At 36.9% G+C, this 19,155-nt stretch overlaps 1 protein-coding gene across 9 annotated transcripts in view; it reads left to right on the forward strand.

The window, feature by feature from the left end:
* The window catches only part of PAM (peptidylglycine alpha-amidating monooxygenase), a 296,746-nt gene that overhangs the window by 236,017 nt on the left and 41,574 nt on the right, over positions 1-19,155 (forward strand). For 7 of the 9 annotated variants that reach the window (XM_068535686.1, XM_068535682.1, XM_068535681.1 and 4 more), the window contains one exon: positions 18,606-18,926. The exons of the other annotated variants lie outside the window; for them this stretch is intronic. In XM_068535686.1, coding sequence (XP_068391787.1) covers positions 18,606-18,926 — 321 coding nt within the window. The remainder of the gene's footprint in view (positions 1-18,605; positions 18,927-19,155) is intronic. 9 annotated transcript variants of the gene reach the window in all.

Genomic DNA, 19,155 nt, shown 5'->3' on the forward strand with positions numbered 1-19,155 from the left:
TAACTTTTATATATAGTGCAAGTAAGTGCAGATATAATCATTAGAAACAATCATTGAGCTGCTTTTGAAACCTTATGACCTTTAACATTTAAATTCTTGTATGTTTTGTATGGTGTGTTCATAACTATATTTGAGGTTCAAGAAAAAAAGAAATTAAGAATTAAACATATCTTGCCTCTCTTTTAAGTCATTCTTCTCTGCCTTCAGTTAAGGTAGGCGGGATTATCATCTTAGGCATTTGTAGTTTTGTGTTAAGTTGCCATCTGATGAGTTAGGAAAGCTTCATTCTTCCTCTATTCTATTTAAAGTGGTAATATTTGATGTTGTAGGTCATATACTGTATGTGCTGGCACTGAAAATTTATTCTCGTGAATCTTGCTTTCTTGCCAGTTAAATTGGAAGATAGTACTTTGTGTTAGGTGTTGAAGTATGTTATCAAGTCGTTTTTGAACTAGATGTAATATATTTAAAAACATTAGTTTAATGTTAATGCAAACATGCTTCTACTGACAACATAAAGTGTATAGGAAATAGATAGGATTTTTCTATTAGCAACTTATAGAAATTTGTGACTCTTTGGGTATTGTAAACCACTATAGGAATTATTCAAAATGTGTTCTGTTAAGTCTAGGTCAAAGATATTACTCTTGCACTAATAGTATTCCAAAATTTAAAACTCAGGCTTTTTAAAGGAAAAAAATGCATTCTGAAAGGAGAATAAGGTAAACTGTAATACAAAAGTTTTGAAATTATATAGAGTATGTTCCATAACATCTCATTCTAACAAAGTGGCTTAAAAATAAACTTAGCTCGAAGTTGTTTCTATTTTTGTATTAAGTCAAAAAAAGGGAGATGATTTTATAGTGAATAATTTATGCTAAGTGGTTCCTACTAAGCTATTGAGTATGACTTAAAATAGCTAAATTTATCAATCCTGTGTATATAATTTGTAAGGAAGTCAATAATTGTAGCCTAAATATAGTAGTTTTAAGTGTTTACTGTAACTGTCCAGAAATGTAATCAGACTTAAAATGAATTATTTTGACATTGCACACACTGTTTGAACTGTATGTCTTTGAAGTAATTGGAGTCATCTTAGAACACATTTCCAAATACCAACATATGTGGTACAGTGTGGAATGAGATCACCATTTAGTAGGTGCAGGTTGTAAAATGTTTCTATGGAAAATGAGGCTGGACTTTTTTCCTTTTGAAGTTATTTGAGTTGATCAAGAAAGAGATTGAAACCCCTGAAAGATTAGAAACCTGGAGGTTTTATTAGCAGAGGAACCTTAAATATTAGATTTAATCTGTTCTTTTCAAACCATAGGATTTTAGGAGGTGTCATGTATGCCTAAAAACCAAATCCTTTAATACACTTTCATATATTGCCACTCATTTACCCTTTTATGTTTGATAGCATATACATATAGTATTAAGAAGCTTAAATATACCCTTATATATTTATTGATATATTGGGCTATATACCCAGTATAGTCTTAATGGTTTCAGAGAAGAATTCTATGGATACATAAATTATTTTCCTGTAGTCACCATTTTATTCTACTTATGAATAAAAATGCTGTAAAGTGATTTAACTTGGGAAGAAAAAACCAGTAGTCTGACTCAATTTTCATACTGCAGAAAATAGGCTGTGGCATTCATATGTTGAAATTTGTAGGTCCATCAGAATGTCACCTCCTAGATTATGTGAAGACAAATACCTCACCAAAAGCTATTTCAATGGCCATTGTAGCCTCTCTATTATTCTATTAGTCTTTGGGGATCACCAGCCTGGAATTTAAAGAGAAATATAGAAATATTCCAAATGCATATTTGTACACATAGTTTATTTGATTTGCTAGTTAGATCAATCTATCTCCTTGCAATACACAGGGCAAATCTACTCATTACTGAGAGAGTATCCCATTCTTCTGAGAGATGTTTGTTTGCACAAAATGTCTATTTGTATTCATTCCCTGGGGTGTTAAATTGACCAAGTACATGATAGGAGGGCTCTAATTATTCAAATAAATTACATCACGTAGGCTGATTTTTAAAGAAATCCCTCAGACTTAACCCTTTGCCTTATTTTGGTGTTCTGGCAAAAACAAGTTACGTTCAAGTACTCCTCCTGGTTGTATTGATTCTTTCAATATTTTAAATCTCCGATACATAAAAGCCCTGAATTATTTCAGTTGTGCTAGCCATAAACTAACAGACAGCATCTATGTTGGTCACACAGGATATAAAACTCCCATTGGAAATAGAACAGTTGAGGGGCAGGAAAGAAAAGAGCCAAAACATAAGAGGACATGTACCCAAAGGCAAGCTCTGTACCCATCAGTGACTAAATAATAGAGAAAGTTCTACCTGGATAATACAAACAATATTTTTTTTTTTGCTTCCTGTCTTAATACATTGGCAAAGCAGACAGGAAGATAAAGGTCATGATATGTCATAAATGCTGTGTTGGAAGAAAGGATGACCTTTACTGAGGTAGTTAAAAAAAAAGAGAGAGAGAGAGAGAGAGAGAGAGAAAGACTCACATGCCATAGGCTGAAAAAAAGAAATGTAGCAGTGCCACAAATGGGCAGGAAGTAGTAGGTACCTCCAACATGGAGAGGAAAAAAAAAAAACCCAAAGCAAACTAATAATCTATTTAACACAGGTTTATCTAATACTCTATTTCTGCAGGAGAAATATAAATGTTTTATTTCCTTTGAAATTATTCATTTTATTTAATTTATTTATTTATGTATTTATTTTTATTTTTTATTTTTCACACACACACTGTATTTTATTTTTACAAGAGATAAATAGACTGACACCAAGCATTGTACATGGATGACCACAACAAAAGCAACAATGATTGCCATTACCAAACATGAAACACACTCATACTATGTCATAATATTGACGTTCAGTCCAGTAATCCTCCACTGTAACAGCTCCTTTACTTTGCAGTGAAAATTAATTTGTATATTCTTTGCCTCTGAGTCCTTGTGGGATTTTTTCTTTTTTTTAAATTCAAACAGAAAGTCACAAAAGTTATACTCATCCTCATCAGTTCACTCAGTCCCATGTAATTAATTTTTTTTTTCACCTTGATCTTTTGTTAGCACTTTTATGAGCTCATCAGTTTTTCATTAGAGTTCTGAAAATGCTTATTCATTCAGTTCAGCAGTACAGTCAGTTACCAGAAACCTGTACTTGTCGGAGTCTTTTCCATGAATTTCCTGAAGATGAAACCCTTTTATAGGAACATATTTACAAAAGCATCAGAGTGCACCCAGAACTGTCTGTAAATGACAAAAGACTTAAAAATGACCACAGTTAAAGATTTGATGAAAGTTCATAATAATGCAGTTGACAAGAAAATTAGTTATTTCTGAGATATACATTTTAAAGTAATAACTAGGATTATGACTTATAACATTATACCAGAACATATAAGATTTTTAGAAATTTCATGTAATGTCTGAAACATTTATATTAACATATTTCCATACAAATAACCCAATGAAAGTTTAGTATTAGTTGTTTTGTTTGTTTGTTTGTTTATACTGCAGGTTCTTATTAGTCATCAATTTTATACACATCAGTGTATACATGTCAATCCCAATCGTCCAATTCAGCACACCACCATCCCCACCCCACCGCAGTTTTCCCCCCTTGGTGTCCATATGTCTATTCTCTACATCTGTGTCTCAACTTCTGCCCTGCAAACAGGCTCATCTGTACCATTTTTCTAGGTTCCACATACATGCGTTAATATACGATATTTGTTTTTCTCTTTCTGACTTACTTCACTCTGTATGACAGTCTCTAGATCCATCCACGTCTCAACAAATGACTCAATTTCGTTCCTTTTTATGACTGAGTAATATTCCATTGTATATATGTACCACATCTTCTTCATCCATTCGTCTGTTGATGGGCATTTAGGTTGCTTCCATGACCTGGCTATTGTAAATAGTGCTGCAATGAACATTCGGGTGCATGTGTCTTTTTGAATTACGGTTTTCTCTGGGTATATGCCCAGTACTGGGATTGCTGGGTCATATGGTAATTCTATTTTTAGTTTTTTAAGGAACCTCCATATTGTTCTCCATAGTGGCTGTATCAATTTACATTGCCACCAACAGTGCAAGAGGGTTCCCTTTTCTCGACACCCTCTCCAGCATTTGTTGTTTGTAGATTTTCTGATGATGCCCATTCTCACTGGTGTGAGGTGATACCTCACTGTAGTTTTGATTTGCATTTCTCTAATAATTAGTGATGTTGAGCATCTTTTCATGTGCTTCGTGGCCGTCTGTATGTCTTCTTTGGAGAAATGGCTATTTAGGTCTTCTTCCCATTTTTGGACTGGGTTGTTTGTTTCTTTAATATTGAGCTGCATGAGCTGTTTATATATTTTGGAGATTAATCCTTTGTCCGTTGATTCATTTGCAAATATTTTCTCCCATTCTGAGGGTTGTCTTTTCGTCTTGTTTATGTTTTCCTTTGCTGTGCAAAAGCTTTGAAGTTTCATTAGGTCCCATTTGTTTATTTTTGTTTTTATTTCCATTACTCTAGGAGGTGGATCCAAAAAGATCTTGCTGTGATTTATGTCAAAGAGTGTTCTTCCTATGTTTTCCTCTAAGAGTTTTATAGTGTCCAGTCTTACATTTAGCTCTCGAATCCATTTTGAGTTTATTTTTGTGTATGGTGTTAGGGAGTATTCTAATTTCATTCTTTTACATGTAGCTGTCCAGTTTTCCCAGCACCACTTATTGAAGAGACTGTCTTTCCTCCATTGTATATCTTTGCCTCCTTTGTCATAGATTAGTTGACCATAGGTGTGTGAGTTTATCTCTGGGCTTTCTATCTTGTTCCATTGATCTATGTTTCTGTTTTTGTGCCAGTACCATATTGTCTTGATTACTGTAGCTTTGTAGTAGAGTCTGAAGTCAGGGAGTCTGATTCCTCCAGCTCCATTTTTTTGCCTCAAGACTGCTTTGGCTATTCGGGGTCTTTTGTGTCTCCATACAAATTTTAAGATGATTTGTTCTAGCTCCGTAAAAAATGCCATTGGTAATTTGATAGGGATTGCATTGAATCTGTAGATTGCTTTGGGTAGTATAGTCATTTTCACAATGTTGATTCTTCCAATCCAAGAACATGGTATATCTCTCCATCTGTTGGTATCATCTTTAATTTCTTTCATCAGTGTCTTATAGTTTTCTGCATACAGGTCTTTTGTCTCCCTAGGTAGGTTTATTCCTAGGTATTTTATTCTTTTTGTTGCAATGGTAAATGGGAGTGTTTCCATAATTTCTCTTTCAGATTTTTCATCATTAGTGTATAGGAATGCAAGAGATTTCTGTGCATTAATTTTGTATCCTGCAACTTTACCATATTCATTAATTAGCTCTAGCAGTTTTCTGGTGGCAGTTTTAGGATTCTCTATGTATAGTATCATGTCATCTGCAAACAGTGACAGTTTTACTTCTTGTTTTCCAATTTGTATTCCTTTTATTTCTTTTTCTTCTCTGATTGCCGTGGCTAGGACTTCCAGAACTATGTTGAATAATAGTGGTGAGAGTGGACATCCTTGTCTCGTTCCTGATCTTAGAGGAAATGCTTTCAGTTTTTCACCATTGAGAATGATGTTTGCTGTGGGTTTGTCATATATGGCCTTTATTATGTTGAGGTAGGTTCCCTCTATGCCCACTTTCTGGAGAGTTTTTATCAGAAATGGGTGTTGAATTTTGTCAAAAGCTTTTTCTGCATCTATTGAGATGATCATATGGTTTTTCTTCTTCAATTTGTTAATATGGTGTATCACATTGATTGATTTGCGTATATTGAAGAATCCTTGCATCCCTGGGATAAATCCCACTTGATCGTGGTGTATGATCCTTTTAATGTGTTGTTGGATTCTGCTTGCTAGTATTTTGTTGAGGATTTTTGCATCTATATTCATCAGTGATATTGGTCTGTAATTTTCTTTTTTTGTAGTTTCTCTGTCTGGTTTTGGTATCAGGGTGATGGTGGCCTCATAGAATGAGTTTGGGAGTGTTCCTTCCTCTGCAATTTTTTGGAAGAGTTTGAGAAGGATGGGTGTTAGCTCTTCTCTAAATGTTTGATAGAATTCACCTGTGAAGCCATCTGGTCCTGGACTTTTGTTTGTTGGAAGATTTTTAATCACAGTTTCAATTTCATTACTTGTGATGGGTCTGTTCATATTTTCTGCTTCTTCCTGGTTCAGTCTTGGAAGGTTATACCTTTCTAAGAATTTGTCCATTTCTTCCAGGTTGTCCATTTTATTGGCATAATGTTGCTTGTAGTAGTCTCTTAGGATGCTTTGGATTTCTGCGGTGTCTGTTGTAACTTCTCCTTTTTCATTTCTGATTTTATTGATTTGAGTCCTCTCCCTCTTTTTCTTGATGAGTCTGGCTGACGGCTTATCAATTTTGTTTATCTTCTCAAAGAACCAGCTTTTAGTTTTATTGATCTTTGCTATTGTTTTCTTTGTTTCTATTTGATTTATTTCCGCTCTGATCTTTATGATTTCTTTCCTTCTGCTAACTTTGGGTTTTGTTTGTTCTTCTTTCTCTAGTTTCTTTAGGTGTAAGGTTAGACTGTTTACTTGAGATTTTTCTTGTTTCTTTAGGTAGGCTTGTATAGCTATAAACTTCCCTCTTAGAACTGCTTTTGCTGCATCCCATAGGTTTTGGGTCGTCGTGTTTTCATTGTCATTTGTCTCTAGGTATTTTTTGATTTCCTCTTTGATTTCTTCAGTGATCTCTTGGTTATTTAGTAACGTATTGTTTAGCCTCCATGTGTTTGTGTTTTTTACGTTTTTTTCCCTGTAATTCATTTCTAATCTCATAGCGTTGTGGTCAGAAAAGATGCTTGATATGATTTCAATTTTCTTAAATTTACTGAGGCTTGATTTGTGACCCAAGATGTGATCTATCCTGGAGAATGTTCCATGCGCACTTGAGAAGAACGTGTAATCTGCTGTTTTTGGGTGGAATGTCCTATAAATATCAATTAAATCTATCTGGTCTATTGTGTCATTTAAAGCTTCTGTTTCCTTATTTATTTTCAATTTGGATGATCTGTCCATTGGTGTATGTGAGGTGTTAAAGTCCCCCACCATTATTGTGTTACTGTCGATTTCCTCTTTTATAGCTGTTAGCAGTTGCCTTATGTATTGAGGTGCTCCTATGTTGGGTGCATATATATTTATAATTGTTATATCTTCTTCTTGGATTGATCCCTTGATCATTATGTAGTGTCCTTCCTTGTCACTTGTAACATTCTTTATTTTAAAGTCTATTTTATCTGATATGAGTATAGCTACTCCAGCTTTCTTTTGATTTCCATTTGCATGGAATATCTTTTTCCATCCCCTCACTTTCAGTCTGTATGTGTCCCTAGGTCTAAAGTGGGTCTCTTGTAGACAGCATATATATGGGTCTTGTTTTTGTATCCATTCAGCAGGCCTGTGTCTTTTGGTTGGAGCATTTAATCCATTCACATTTAAGGTAATTATCGATATGTATGTTCCTATGACCATTTTCTTAATTGTTTTGGGTTTGTTTTTGTAGGTCCTTTTCTTCTCTTGTGTTTCCCACTTAGAGAAGTTCCTTTAGCATTTGTTGTAGAGCTGGTTTGGTGGTGCTGAATTCTCTTAGCTTTTGCTTGTCTGTAAAGCTTTTGATTTCTCCATCGAATCTAAATGAGATCCTTGCTGGGTAGAGTAATCTTGGTTGTAGGTTCTTCCCTTTCATCACTTTAAGTATATCATGCCACTGCCTTCTGGCTTGTAGAGTTTCTGCTGAGAAATCAGCTGTTAACCTTATGGGAATTCCCTTGTATGTTATTTGTCGTTTTTCCCTTGCTGCTTTCAATAATTTTTCTTTGTCTTTAATTTTTGCCACTTTGATTACTATGTGTTTTGGCGTGTTTCTCCTTGGGTTTATCCTGTATGGGACTCTCTGCGCTTCCTGGACTTGGGTGGCTATTTCCTTTCCCATGTTAGGGAAGTTTTCGACTATAATCTCTTCAAATATTTTCTCTGGTCCTTTCTCTCTCTCTTCTACTTCTGGGACCCCTATAATGCGAATGTTGTTGCGTTTAATGTTGTCCCAGAGGTCTCTTAGGCTGTCTTCATTTCTTTTCATTCTTTTTTCTTTAGTCTGTTCCGCAGCAGTGAATTCCACCATTCTGTCTTCCAGGTCACTTATCCGTTCTTCTGCCTCGGTTATTCTGCTATTGATTCCTTCTAGTGTAGTTTTCATTTCAGTTATTGTATTGTTCATCTCTGTTTGTTTGTTCTTTAATTCTTCTAGGTCTTTGTTAATCATTTCTTGCATCTTCTCAATCTTTGCCTCCATTCTTATTCCGAGGTCCTGGATCATCTTCACTATCATTATTCTGAATTCTTTTTCTGGAAGGTTGCCTATCTCCACTTCATTTAGTTGTTTTTCTGGGGTTTTTTTCTTGTTCCTTCATCTGGTATATAGCCCTCTGCCTTTTCATCTTGTCTATCTTTCTGTAAATGTGGTTTCTGTTCCACAGGCTGCAGGACTTTAGTTCTTCTTGCTTCTGCTGTCTGCCCTCTGGTGGTTGAGGCTATCTAAGAGGCTTGATGGGAGGCTCTGGAGGTGGGTGGAGCTGACTGTTGCTGTGGAGGTCAGAGCTCCGTAAAACTTAAATCCACTTGACTGTTGATGGGTGGGGCTGGGTTCCCTCCCTGTTGGTTGTTTTGCCTGTGGCAACCCAACACTGGAGCCTACCCGGGCTCTTTGGTGGGGCTAATGGCAGACTCTGGGAGGGCTCACGCCAAGGAGTACCTCCCAGAACCTCCGCTGCCAGTGTCCTTGTCCCCACGGTGAAACAGAGCCATCCCCCGCCTCTGTAGGAGACCCCGCCAACACCAGCAGGTATGTCTGGTTCAGTCTCCCCCAGGGTCACTGCTCCTTCCCCTGGGTCCCGATGCACACACTATTTTGTGTGCGCCCTCCAAGAGTGGAGTCTCTGTTTCCCCCAGTCCTGTCGAAGTCCTGCAATCAATTCCCACTAGACTTCAAAGTCTGATTCTCTATGAATTCCTCCTCCCGTTGCCGGACCCCCAGGTTGGGAAGCCTGACGTGGGGCTCAGAACCTTCAGTCCAGTGGGTGGACTTCTGTGGTATAAGTGCTCGCCAGTCTGTGAGTCACCCACCCAGCAGTTATGGGATTTGATTTTACTCTGATTGGGCCCCTCCTACCGTCTCACTGTGGCTTCTCCTCTGTCCTTGGACGTGGGGTATCCTCCTTGGTGACGTCCAGGGTCTTCCTGTCGATGATTGTCCAGCAGCCAGTTGTGATTCTGGTGCTCTCGCAAGAGGGAGTGAGAGCACGTCCTTCTACTCTGCCATCTTGGTTAATCCTCCTCCTTTGAAATTCTTATCACTAAAATTGCTAGCTATTAATTTTCACCAGAATATTAACCTTGACCAGAAGTTAACTAGTTTGAAAGAGACATCTGAGTTGTGTGAATCCATGTAGAACTGCCCATCCTGTGCTTACTCACAAGCACACTAACCTGCTGCAGCATCCTTGTCTGCCTTTGCTGCCTCTTGAACAAAATTTGGCCGAAGGCAAATGTATCTCAGACTCTATCTCAAAAAGTATAATTACGGAGACACCAGAGGAACCTCATTATATGGACATCTTTACCTATCAGGTTGTCCTGGATCATCATGCAACAGTGGAAAACATTTTTTTTTAATAAATTTATTTATTTTATTTATTTATTTTTGGCTGCATTGGGTCTTTGTTGCTGCGCGCGGGCTTTCTCTAGTTGCGGCGAAGGGGGGCTACTCTTCATTGCTGTGCGCGGGCTTCTCATTGCGGTGGCTTCTCGTTGCAGAGCATGGACTCTAGGTGCATGGGCTTCAGTAGCTGTGGCTCACGGGCTCAGTAGTTGTGGCTTGTGGGTTCTAGAGCGCAGGCTCTGTAGTTGTGGCTTGCAGGCTCTAGGGTGCAGGCTCAGTAGTTGTGGCGCACGGGCTTAGTTGCTCCACGACATGTGGGATCTTCCCAGACCAGGGCTCGAACCCATGTCCCCTGCATTGGCAGGCGGATTCTTAACCACTGTGCCACCAGGGAAGCCCAACAGTGGAAAACATTTTAATGAGGCTTTAATTAAATCTGCAGAGATTTTTTAAAAATAATGCGTATTAGAATTTTTTAATCATATTCATTATAGAATATTTGGAAGTTATAGAAAAGTATGAAGAAGTAAACAAATATCATCCATAATCCCCAGAAATATGGGTGTATATGTACACCCTGTGTGAAATATATATTTTACATATATATGTATATTATTTTTAAAATATTTAGATCATAATGTATGCACATTTTTATATCTTCTTTTTAAAATACCATATCTTGAATATTTCCTCCAACTATAAAAATTATTGGCATTCAGGATTTTTAATGACTGCATAATATGTGTATATTCCTGCCCATAGTGCTTTGAAAATAGCCTATTTGTCTACAGGTGAGCTTAGGTGAATGAGTTGATTATGCCTGCTTTTATGCAGAAAAACACTAATGGCCATTCAAAACAAACGGAAATGTCACCAAGCTTTGAAAACGTTGTAAGTGAAGAATTCCCTGTGTATGTAATAAGTACAATAAGCTAAACAATAAAACCCAACTAGACAGTGATTCTGGGTGGAGGAAATGAATCCTAGGAGACTATACAGAATGAGAAAGATGTTGAGGTTTTTCAGATTTTTCACACACAAATGTATCTTTTACTTATATGTTCTGGTTGGCACTTTTAGGAAACTAAGGCATGTTTTTTTTCCTCTTTATTTTTTATGCGTTATGATTTTTTATATATGTTCACTATACTAAAGGTACAACCTGAACGTTCTATCAACATTGTTCAGGCAAGGAATGTGGGCTGAAACTAAAAGGCATGCCAGCTTCAAGCATGAATCTATACAACTACATTTAGGAGTTCTGAATTTGGGTGTTTCTCTCCTTTAAAATTCAAAGTATAGATCTACTGTTGAAACTTATGTCAGTTGTATTGGGAAGATTTTATGTCTTAAAAAAACTCAAGGCAGGGACTTCCCTGCTGGCCAGTGGTTGGGAATCTGCCTGCCAGAGCAGGGGACATGGGTTTGAGCCCTGGTCCTGGAGGATCCCACATGCTGCGGAGCACCTAAGCCCGTGCGCCACAACTACTGAGCCTGCGCTCTAGAGCCTGCGAGCCACAACTGCTGAAGCCCACACGCCTGGAGCCGGTGCTCCACAACGGGAGAGGCCACTGCAGTGAGAGGCCCGCACACCACGGCAAAGGGTAAGCCCCCGCTTGCCACAGCTGGAAAGGGCCCACGCGCAGCAACGAGGACCCAATGCAGCCAAAAATTAATTAATTAATTAATTTAAAAAAAAAAAAACCTCAAGGCAGAATTGAAAGTCAAATCTGTAATACCAGTATGTCCTTGTTATTGTACGTTATTCTCTGGACAGCATTTCTTTTGCTGCAGGTAGGAGTTTTAGCATGTTTTATTCAGTTTGCTCCAGACTCTTCTCATTGTAGTCTTCATGCCCTCATATAATCAATCTTTATACTCAAAGGTCAGCATGAGGTACTATATTCCCAAAGCAGGAGGAATATGACAAAAATACAATTTGTAGAGGGAAAACACTCCATGGCCCCAGATAGTTAAAGGTCTTCAGACACCTTCTGTGAAACAGAATAATTTCACAATGGTTTTATGCTAACAAAAATGAATTACCATTGGCATGTTTTACCAAATAAGCAGAATCAAGGGAACAAGGTTGCAACTTAACAGGACAGTAGTCTGCTGTAAAAGCTTATTAAAGTAACAGTTGATAAACCATTTATGAGAAGAACAAAACACAGACTGGGCTTAGTAGTTAAAATTTATATTCCTTTGTTGTTCAAAATAGGACACTCCCTTCATCCCCTAATAAAGTCCAAATGATTTTAGTAGCATCTTCTTAGCTTATTCCAAGCATTCTCAATACCACTTTGCTGTTTTAAAGAAGATACAAGTCTTGTTTATATTTCCGTTCAGTTTGTTATGATTTATGAGCAGCTCACAAGTCTTTATTTATTGAACTCATCTATCAAACACAACTCTAAATACCCCGCCAAGGCTCTGGGAAGCTGAGTGGATGCTCTTTTGAACTGGTTTCCTAATAACAGAATAGGCAGATATGAATGATCATTTATCGCATGGTTGGCCTTTCTGATATAGATCAGCGGGTATGGCAGTTGCAAAAGTCATCATCTCCTAACTTCTCCCTTTTCACATTTGTCTCATTTTCTTAAAAAAAGAAAAGAGTTAAAAGGCCCATTTCTGATTGTTTCCCAATCAGATGAGTCCTATAGGAGGAAAAAGTAATAAAGTATGATCCTTGAGCTGGTCATCATGATCATGTGTTTTATTTCACTAAGGCTAGTAGGATAAATGTTGTGGGTTAGTAATAAGTAAACAGTCAGTAAGCCAGATCAACTTTAACCAGAAGGCAAAGTGTCAGCTATGACTGACTCATAAACTAAAATATGAAAATCTAAAAAGAAATGCTTTTATCTTTTCATTCCTTGTATCCCTCTTATTAATCAGTTGTTGTTGCATTATTGTGATCTCATTAGCTTGGTTACTTGGCATATTTTGTCAGTGGTTAAACTGCTAATGAATATCCTATTTACTCTCCATGTACCATAGAAATCATAGAGCAATAAGCAGTAACAAAAGCTGTTTGTTTTAGGTAATGAAGTACTAGTGATTTGTGTGGGAAATGGCAGTTTATATTCTGAAAGATTACCAAGAGGCTCTTGATCACTTTAAAAATAAAAATGCCTGCCACAATTAAGATTTTATGCTGTCTAAAAGTAGGGATACTTGTTTTTTAATCCAATAATCTTAAAGCATTTTATTAAAAGAAAAAAGCATGGGGCACTTTTTTCAAGGTATGTTTCCATCTTGTTTAGTTTGATCTTACCATATTCCTGAAAGTAAACCAGAGAAACTTCCATGCTGGTGGGAGGGAATAGTGAGTGATCCCAACTAAATAGAAAAATGTCCATTGAGCCATGAAATAGTTAACACAAGCACACAGCTAACAAACTTGGAGTTTAGTTGGTGGTGTTTTAGACTCTCTTGTGTTAGGCTGTGTTCCTTTTCCTGACACATTAGCTGCTACTTCACTAGTGTTTCCCAAATACCAAACCCACTCAGCCAAATAACTTAAAGACCTAGAGCATTTCTGCATTTCTTAAGATAAGAATCAAAGTTTGAAGTGAGGAAAAGAAAGAAATGGAAATCACTGCAGCCTAAAATCATCAAGGAAAAATTTTTATCTTTACTAATGCAGAAGCCATTTATAACACAGTATTCATTCCAGAATCATTTATTGAGTATCTGCTATGATAGGAACAGTACTAATCACTGGAAATATGACAATATATAAGAAATGAGAGGGGGTTATTTTTATATAAAATCACATTTATACCTTGCCATTTGTCCCTTCTCAGATAACTTTAATGTACGAAAAAAGTTTTTTTAGATCATCTTAGAGAATTTTATCATACATGTAAGGTATATTGCCAGTGGTAAGTGAAAACTATTAAAGAGAATAGAAGATAGAAAACTTTTCTACTTTTTCAAGCCAAAAAGAAACCAGTCATTATTCTTTAGGCCAGCTTTGTGCAAATTACTATTGTATATGTATGTATTGACTAATTTATTAGAGTCTTATAAGTTATAATAAAAAGAAGACAAGCCAGGATAGGACAAAAAAAAGAAACTTGTTCGGTTAAACCATAAACCTGGCACCTGAGCTCAGTAGACTGTTACTTTAAAAAGAAAAAAAAAATTTAATATAGTAAGATTGACAGGTCTGAGGTGAATTCACAGGAAAGAGATAGGGCCAGTACAGAAAAGGTAAGGGAACCTGGATCCAGTATAGTGATACTTAGAAGGTGGATCCCTCGGTCAGGCTGTCTCCTTCAAATCCAAGTTCAACATGCTACCGGCTGTGCACCTTAGTACTGTGCCATTAGATTCCTCATCTAAAATGAGGACAGTAAGTATTTCACAGAGGTTAAATGTGTTCTGTTGTATAAAGCACTCAGTAAAGTGACTTGGTCATGCTGAGCTCTCAAAAAGTATTAGCTGCTATTACTATTATTGTCATTTGTAGTTTATAAAGTACTTCTTTATATGTTATCTCTGTTGAGAATAAGTAGGGTAATTATACCTCCCAGTTTTTCCAGGATTGTACCAGTTTATGCCTAGTATAAATATTAACAACACCCCTTTCTTTTCTCAAATGTGTCCCAGTTTGGTAATTAAATTATATGGTCTGCTTAGCAGCAGGACCCAGAATAGAATTAGAGAATACTACCCCGAAACACATAGGTTAACTGAGCTGAGGAAAAGGGGTCATAACTGGGAAGTATCTAGGGGACGCAGGTTACCCTCAATCACAAGTCAGTTGCACAAAGGTCGAGCAGCTTTAATACCATTCCAGACAGACTTTTCCATTGAAGGCAGGGGTGAGGGTCTGTTCTGAAGAAGAAGGGGTAGTCCTTCAGCATGACAATTATGGGGTGATAAGAATCTCAGGTGAGTACTGGTGGGAAGGAGGGAAAAGGTGATGTTGACAAATCGGCATCGATGAATCAAATGACTTTGTGATTCACTGGTGAGAGAAAAATGAATCTAGTTTTCTGGATTGATTGTCCCAAAACATGGTTTCATCACTGAGAGAGATACTATAAAAAAAAAATAAAGTATGGGGAGAAGATTAAGAGCCCAGGTTTAGACATGTTGAGTTCAAAATCCCATTGAAATAGACATTCAATCCAAGTGGAAATTTCCAGATGGCAGTTTTATATACCACTAAATTCTAGGTTCTAGGAAATCTCCAGATTTTGGAGTCACTTGTCTGAATGTAGCAGCTTAAGCTTTGTGAGTGGCTGAGATCACGTAGTAGGAAGAAGCCTTAGCCAGGGACAATAAAAGTATGCCAGGGAAAGACCTCAGAAAACAGGAACATTCCATATGTTGGGCAGAGTAAGAGGAAGCCAAGATGACAGGTGAAGATCTGGAAAGAACAATATTATAAGGAGAGAGGTTCTGAAGGAACTGTAAAGGGGTATATGCCACCAGTAGGTCAGGATGAAGAGTCTATTGGCTTTGGCAACTAGGAGCTCTTGAGCAACTCATGCAGAAGCCATACAGGAGTGAAGTAGGGAGTGGAAGCAAATGCCTTCGATTTAGGAAGAAAGAGGATATGAGGAAGGATGAAGCAGCACATAACCCCACACTGTCCAGTATGGTAGATACTAACCGCATGTGGCTATTTAACTTTGAATATAAATGAATTAAAAGTAAGTAAACTTAAAAGTTAAGTTTCTCAGTCTTACTGGCCACATTACAAATACTCAGTAGTCCCATGTGTCTAGGAGCTATCATATTGGCAGCACAGGTATAGACTATTTCCATTATCATAGAAAGCTCTTGTAGATGGTGCTGGAACTTGTTAAAGAAAGAGGGAAAATGAAGAAGCTTGAACGACCTGCTTTGTCAGAGGAGGGTCTCTTCTCGTCTCCATGACCACTCAAGATAAGCCCGAAGTGAGTGTGTTTATAGCCTGAGTCAAATCTTTGGCAGAGTAATTGTATTAGAAAAGAAAGAAAAAGGAGATGGGAAAGGCTTCAGAAGGCTCAGGGAGGGCTGGCATCCAGAACACTGGGGTAGGGATAGTTCTTTCTCCAAAAATAGACTAATAAAAAAAGAAAAAAGGAGAGAGAGAGAAAGTGCAGAAGTGCAGGTACAACCTTCTTTGGCAAAATCAGGAAGCAAATCACAAAGGCAGCCGTAATGACTTGTTGAGAAAATAGAGGGCTGTAAACTTAAAGGTGGCTTTTTTCCATCATGAAAATCCCAATACTTCAATACGAAACAGAAACTGATTTTTTTTAATTTTAGGTAAACAATAGATTGAATCAAATGCATGTTGCAACTAGAGTTTATATCTTTGTCGTTAGTAATTATAATAGCTATAATTTAGTGATATCTACTTTATGAAATACACTGGACTGGGCATTTTACATTAACTATCTTCTTTAAATCCACAAAACAATTTTTAAGGGTAGTTTTCATTATCTATTTTAAAAGGTTAAGTAACTTGCTTAAAGGCACAGAATAGCTATTAAGTGTCAGGGGTTGGATCCGAACACTAGTGTGAAGTGCAGACCAGACATTGGGTAATAACAATACAAGGAAAGAGCAGAGTGCTGTAGGCGCACATAGCAGCCACCCGTAATCTGACTGTCAAGGCAGGCTTCTTGGATGTAAGTGACGCCTAAGTAACATCTGAAGGTTGAGGAACTAGTTGACTACTAGGGAGAGAATGTCCCAGGAAGAAGAAACAATATCTTCTTAGAGTTGACATTCAAGGAAGTAAAAGTCCAAAATGGCTATAATATAAACTGAAAAGGAAAAGAGAATATTGAGAAATGAAACTGGGGTAGAGACCACCCAACTTCCTCTGTTTATGTTCTGTTCCATCCATTGTACTCAAGGTTAGGTAGATTTCCTCAATCAAGATCTTAATATGACTAAGAAAGACGGTTAACGTTTTGGGATTTCATATATTCCATACACCAGAAGAGAAAAAAAAAAAGAAACCTTTCTGGTTTGTGCATAAGAATGTAAGAGATAGCCATCTAGTGGCTCCTGCGTGTAATCTCTAGAAGTGAGATGCTGTTCTGAAGCTCTGTTCTCACAAGGCTGGTGCATTTGTGTGGAGCCAAGCCACTTACATTGCTAAATTTTTGTTTTCCTAACCCAGTGATCATTGTAAATGATCATTTCAAAGGAACCAAGTACTCTGTATTTGGTATTTTATCACAGCTTTTCAGATTTTTACTGACAAACCTGAATAACTATTCATAGTTCTAAGCCTGTGTTCCTCCATCAACATTAGCCTAATGTCATAGATTTAAGTTTTAAAATTGTGTTCTTTTTCTGTTCCTGAAATCATCTTGTTTTTATCTTCTATATAAAATGTTTCATTGCACAACAGCATATTAAGCTATTTATATTTAGTGTGTGGGGCAGGAGAATTACACAGTAATGGGTTAATTTCTCTTCTGTAAGGCAGAATGCCACTGTGACCTACCGGAATTGGTTGCATTGTAATTTGCTTTGTTCATTTTACTGATATTGGCCCTAATACTTGGTAATTATTTTCTGATTGAAGATCTCACCTAGGATAAGCTGCTTTCATGGGCAAGAATTGAAAACCTACTTTGAATCATTAAACCAAGATTATTTATAAACATGACAGGATCTCAGCATCATTTTGGAAAGACTTCATATCCCCTTGCACCAATATTTTAATAACATATTCTTTAGTGGAATGTATCCTGGCTAAACCAGTTATTATTTTTATTTCCTAATGGTCATAAAAAAGATTTTATAAATGTTATCTGATCGTGCTATAAATATAATTAAAACTTAAGCAAAAGGACTCCACAATCATAAGTTTCATTAGCAGCACTTAGTATAGAGTGCGAAAAGGAAGAACTGTGGGTTTCCTTTGGGTTTGGGTTAGAAAAGCAGATTTATGATTCCGTTGAGAATATACATGTTTCCCATTCACACAGTTGATGTGAATGGATTTGAAGCCACAGATGTAACTGATGAGGATTAAAATGCTTCTTGAGCCTTCCATAGTCGTATGTTGTATCTGTTGTAATATTTTATAAATAATTTGTTTTCATGGAATTATATTATCATATCCAAGTTTACTTCTTAGTACAGGAAGACATGAAATACATTTCAGTGATGTATCATTCCAATGATACTAGTTTGTTAAAATCTCTTTTGCTTGAAACTGATTTAAAAATATTCTTTTCTCACAAAATTATTTTTCTGGAATTTATTCATTTCTTATTTAAAATAAACAACTGGAGCTACTTACAGTAACACAGTTAACAAAATAATAAAACTTTGGTTTTCCAGTTGCCAAGTGGATGTTGGATTTTCTGTGTTTTATAGCACCTGCTCAAAAATACACATTTAATTTTTTGTGGATTACATTTTAATAGGCTTTTAGAAGACAACTTCAAAGGGTTTGCCTATGAAGATAGCTGTTTTCTGATGTAGCTGTTGATAATATTTTATTTTAGAAAGCTGATGAACTCTGACTTCCAAATCAATCCAAAGTAACCTTGTTGAAAACCATTTATTGAAACATGCCCTGCAGTCACATATGCATTATTTTGTTTCTACTATTATGCTCATAGAGGTTATTTAGTGTTGTTGACTCCTGAGATAACAGAAGGAAATGGGTGGTTTGTAAAATGAAATGTGAAGCATATTATTTTTTCATTGTTCTGGAAAATCATCTTTTTCTCCCCATGCTTGAACATCTGAGAGCAACCTTCTCTCTCACTTAGTATGAGGAATCAGGAGGTGATATTATTTAAGGCACAAAATTTTGTAAATTTTGCAATCTTATCAACTCTCCACCCCTTATCTCTTCTCTTTTTTTCACAGGTGATTTCTATTCACTACTTTCCAAGCTGCTAGGAGAAAGGGAAGATGTTGTTCATGTGCATAAATATAATCCTACAGAAAAGGCAGAATCAGAGTCAGACCTGGTAGCTGAGATTGCAAATGTAGTCCAAAAGAAGGATCTTGGTCAGTCTGATGCCAGAGAGAGTGCAGAACATGAGAGGGACAATGCTCTTCTTGTCAGAGACAGAATTCACAAATTCCACAGACTAGCATCTACTCTGAGGCCACCGGAGAGCAGAGTTTTGTCATTACAGCAGCCGCTACCCGGTGAAGGCACCTGGGAACCAGAACACACAGGAGGTGCGTTTAGGGCTTCTTTTAAAGAATAAAATGTGAAACGCTACAATCCACATAAGCAAAATCTGAAGGGAATAAAAATTAATGGGTGAGAAAGCTCACCAATGAAAAGGACTTATCATTAGAAAAAACATGACTCATATTTGGGTTGTCAGATATCACCTTTGTTTGAGTTTTCCTTTTTGTTTTGGTCCAGTACTATCAATATGTAAATTCAGTTTCTGTTCAGTTG

The sequence above is a fragment of the Eschrichtius robustus genome, chromosome 2, assembly GCF_028021215.1.
Source record: "Eschrichtius robustus isolate mEscRob2 chromosome 2, mEscRob2.pri, whole genome shotgun sequence".
NCBI classification, from domain to species: domain Eukaryota; kingdom Metazoa; phylum Chordata; class Mammalia; order Artiodactyla; family Eschrichtiidae; genus Eschrichtius; species Eschrichtius robustus.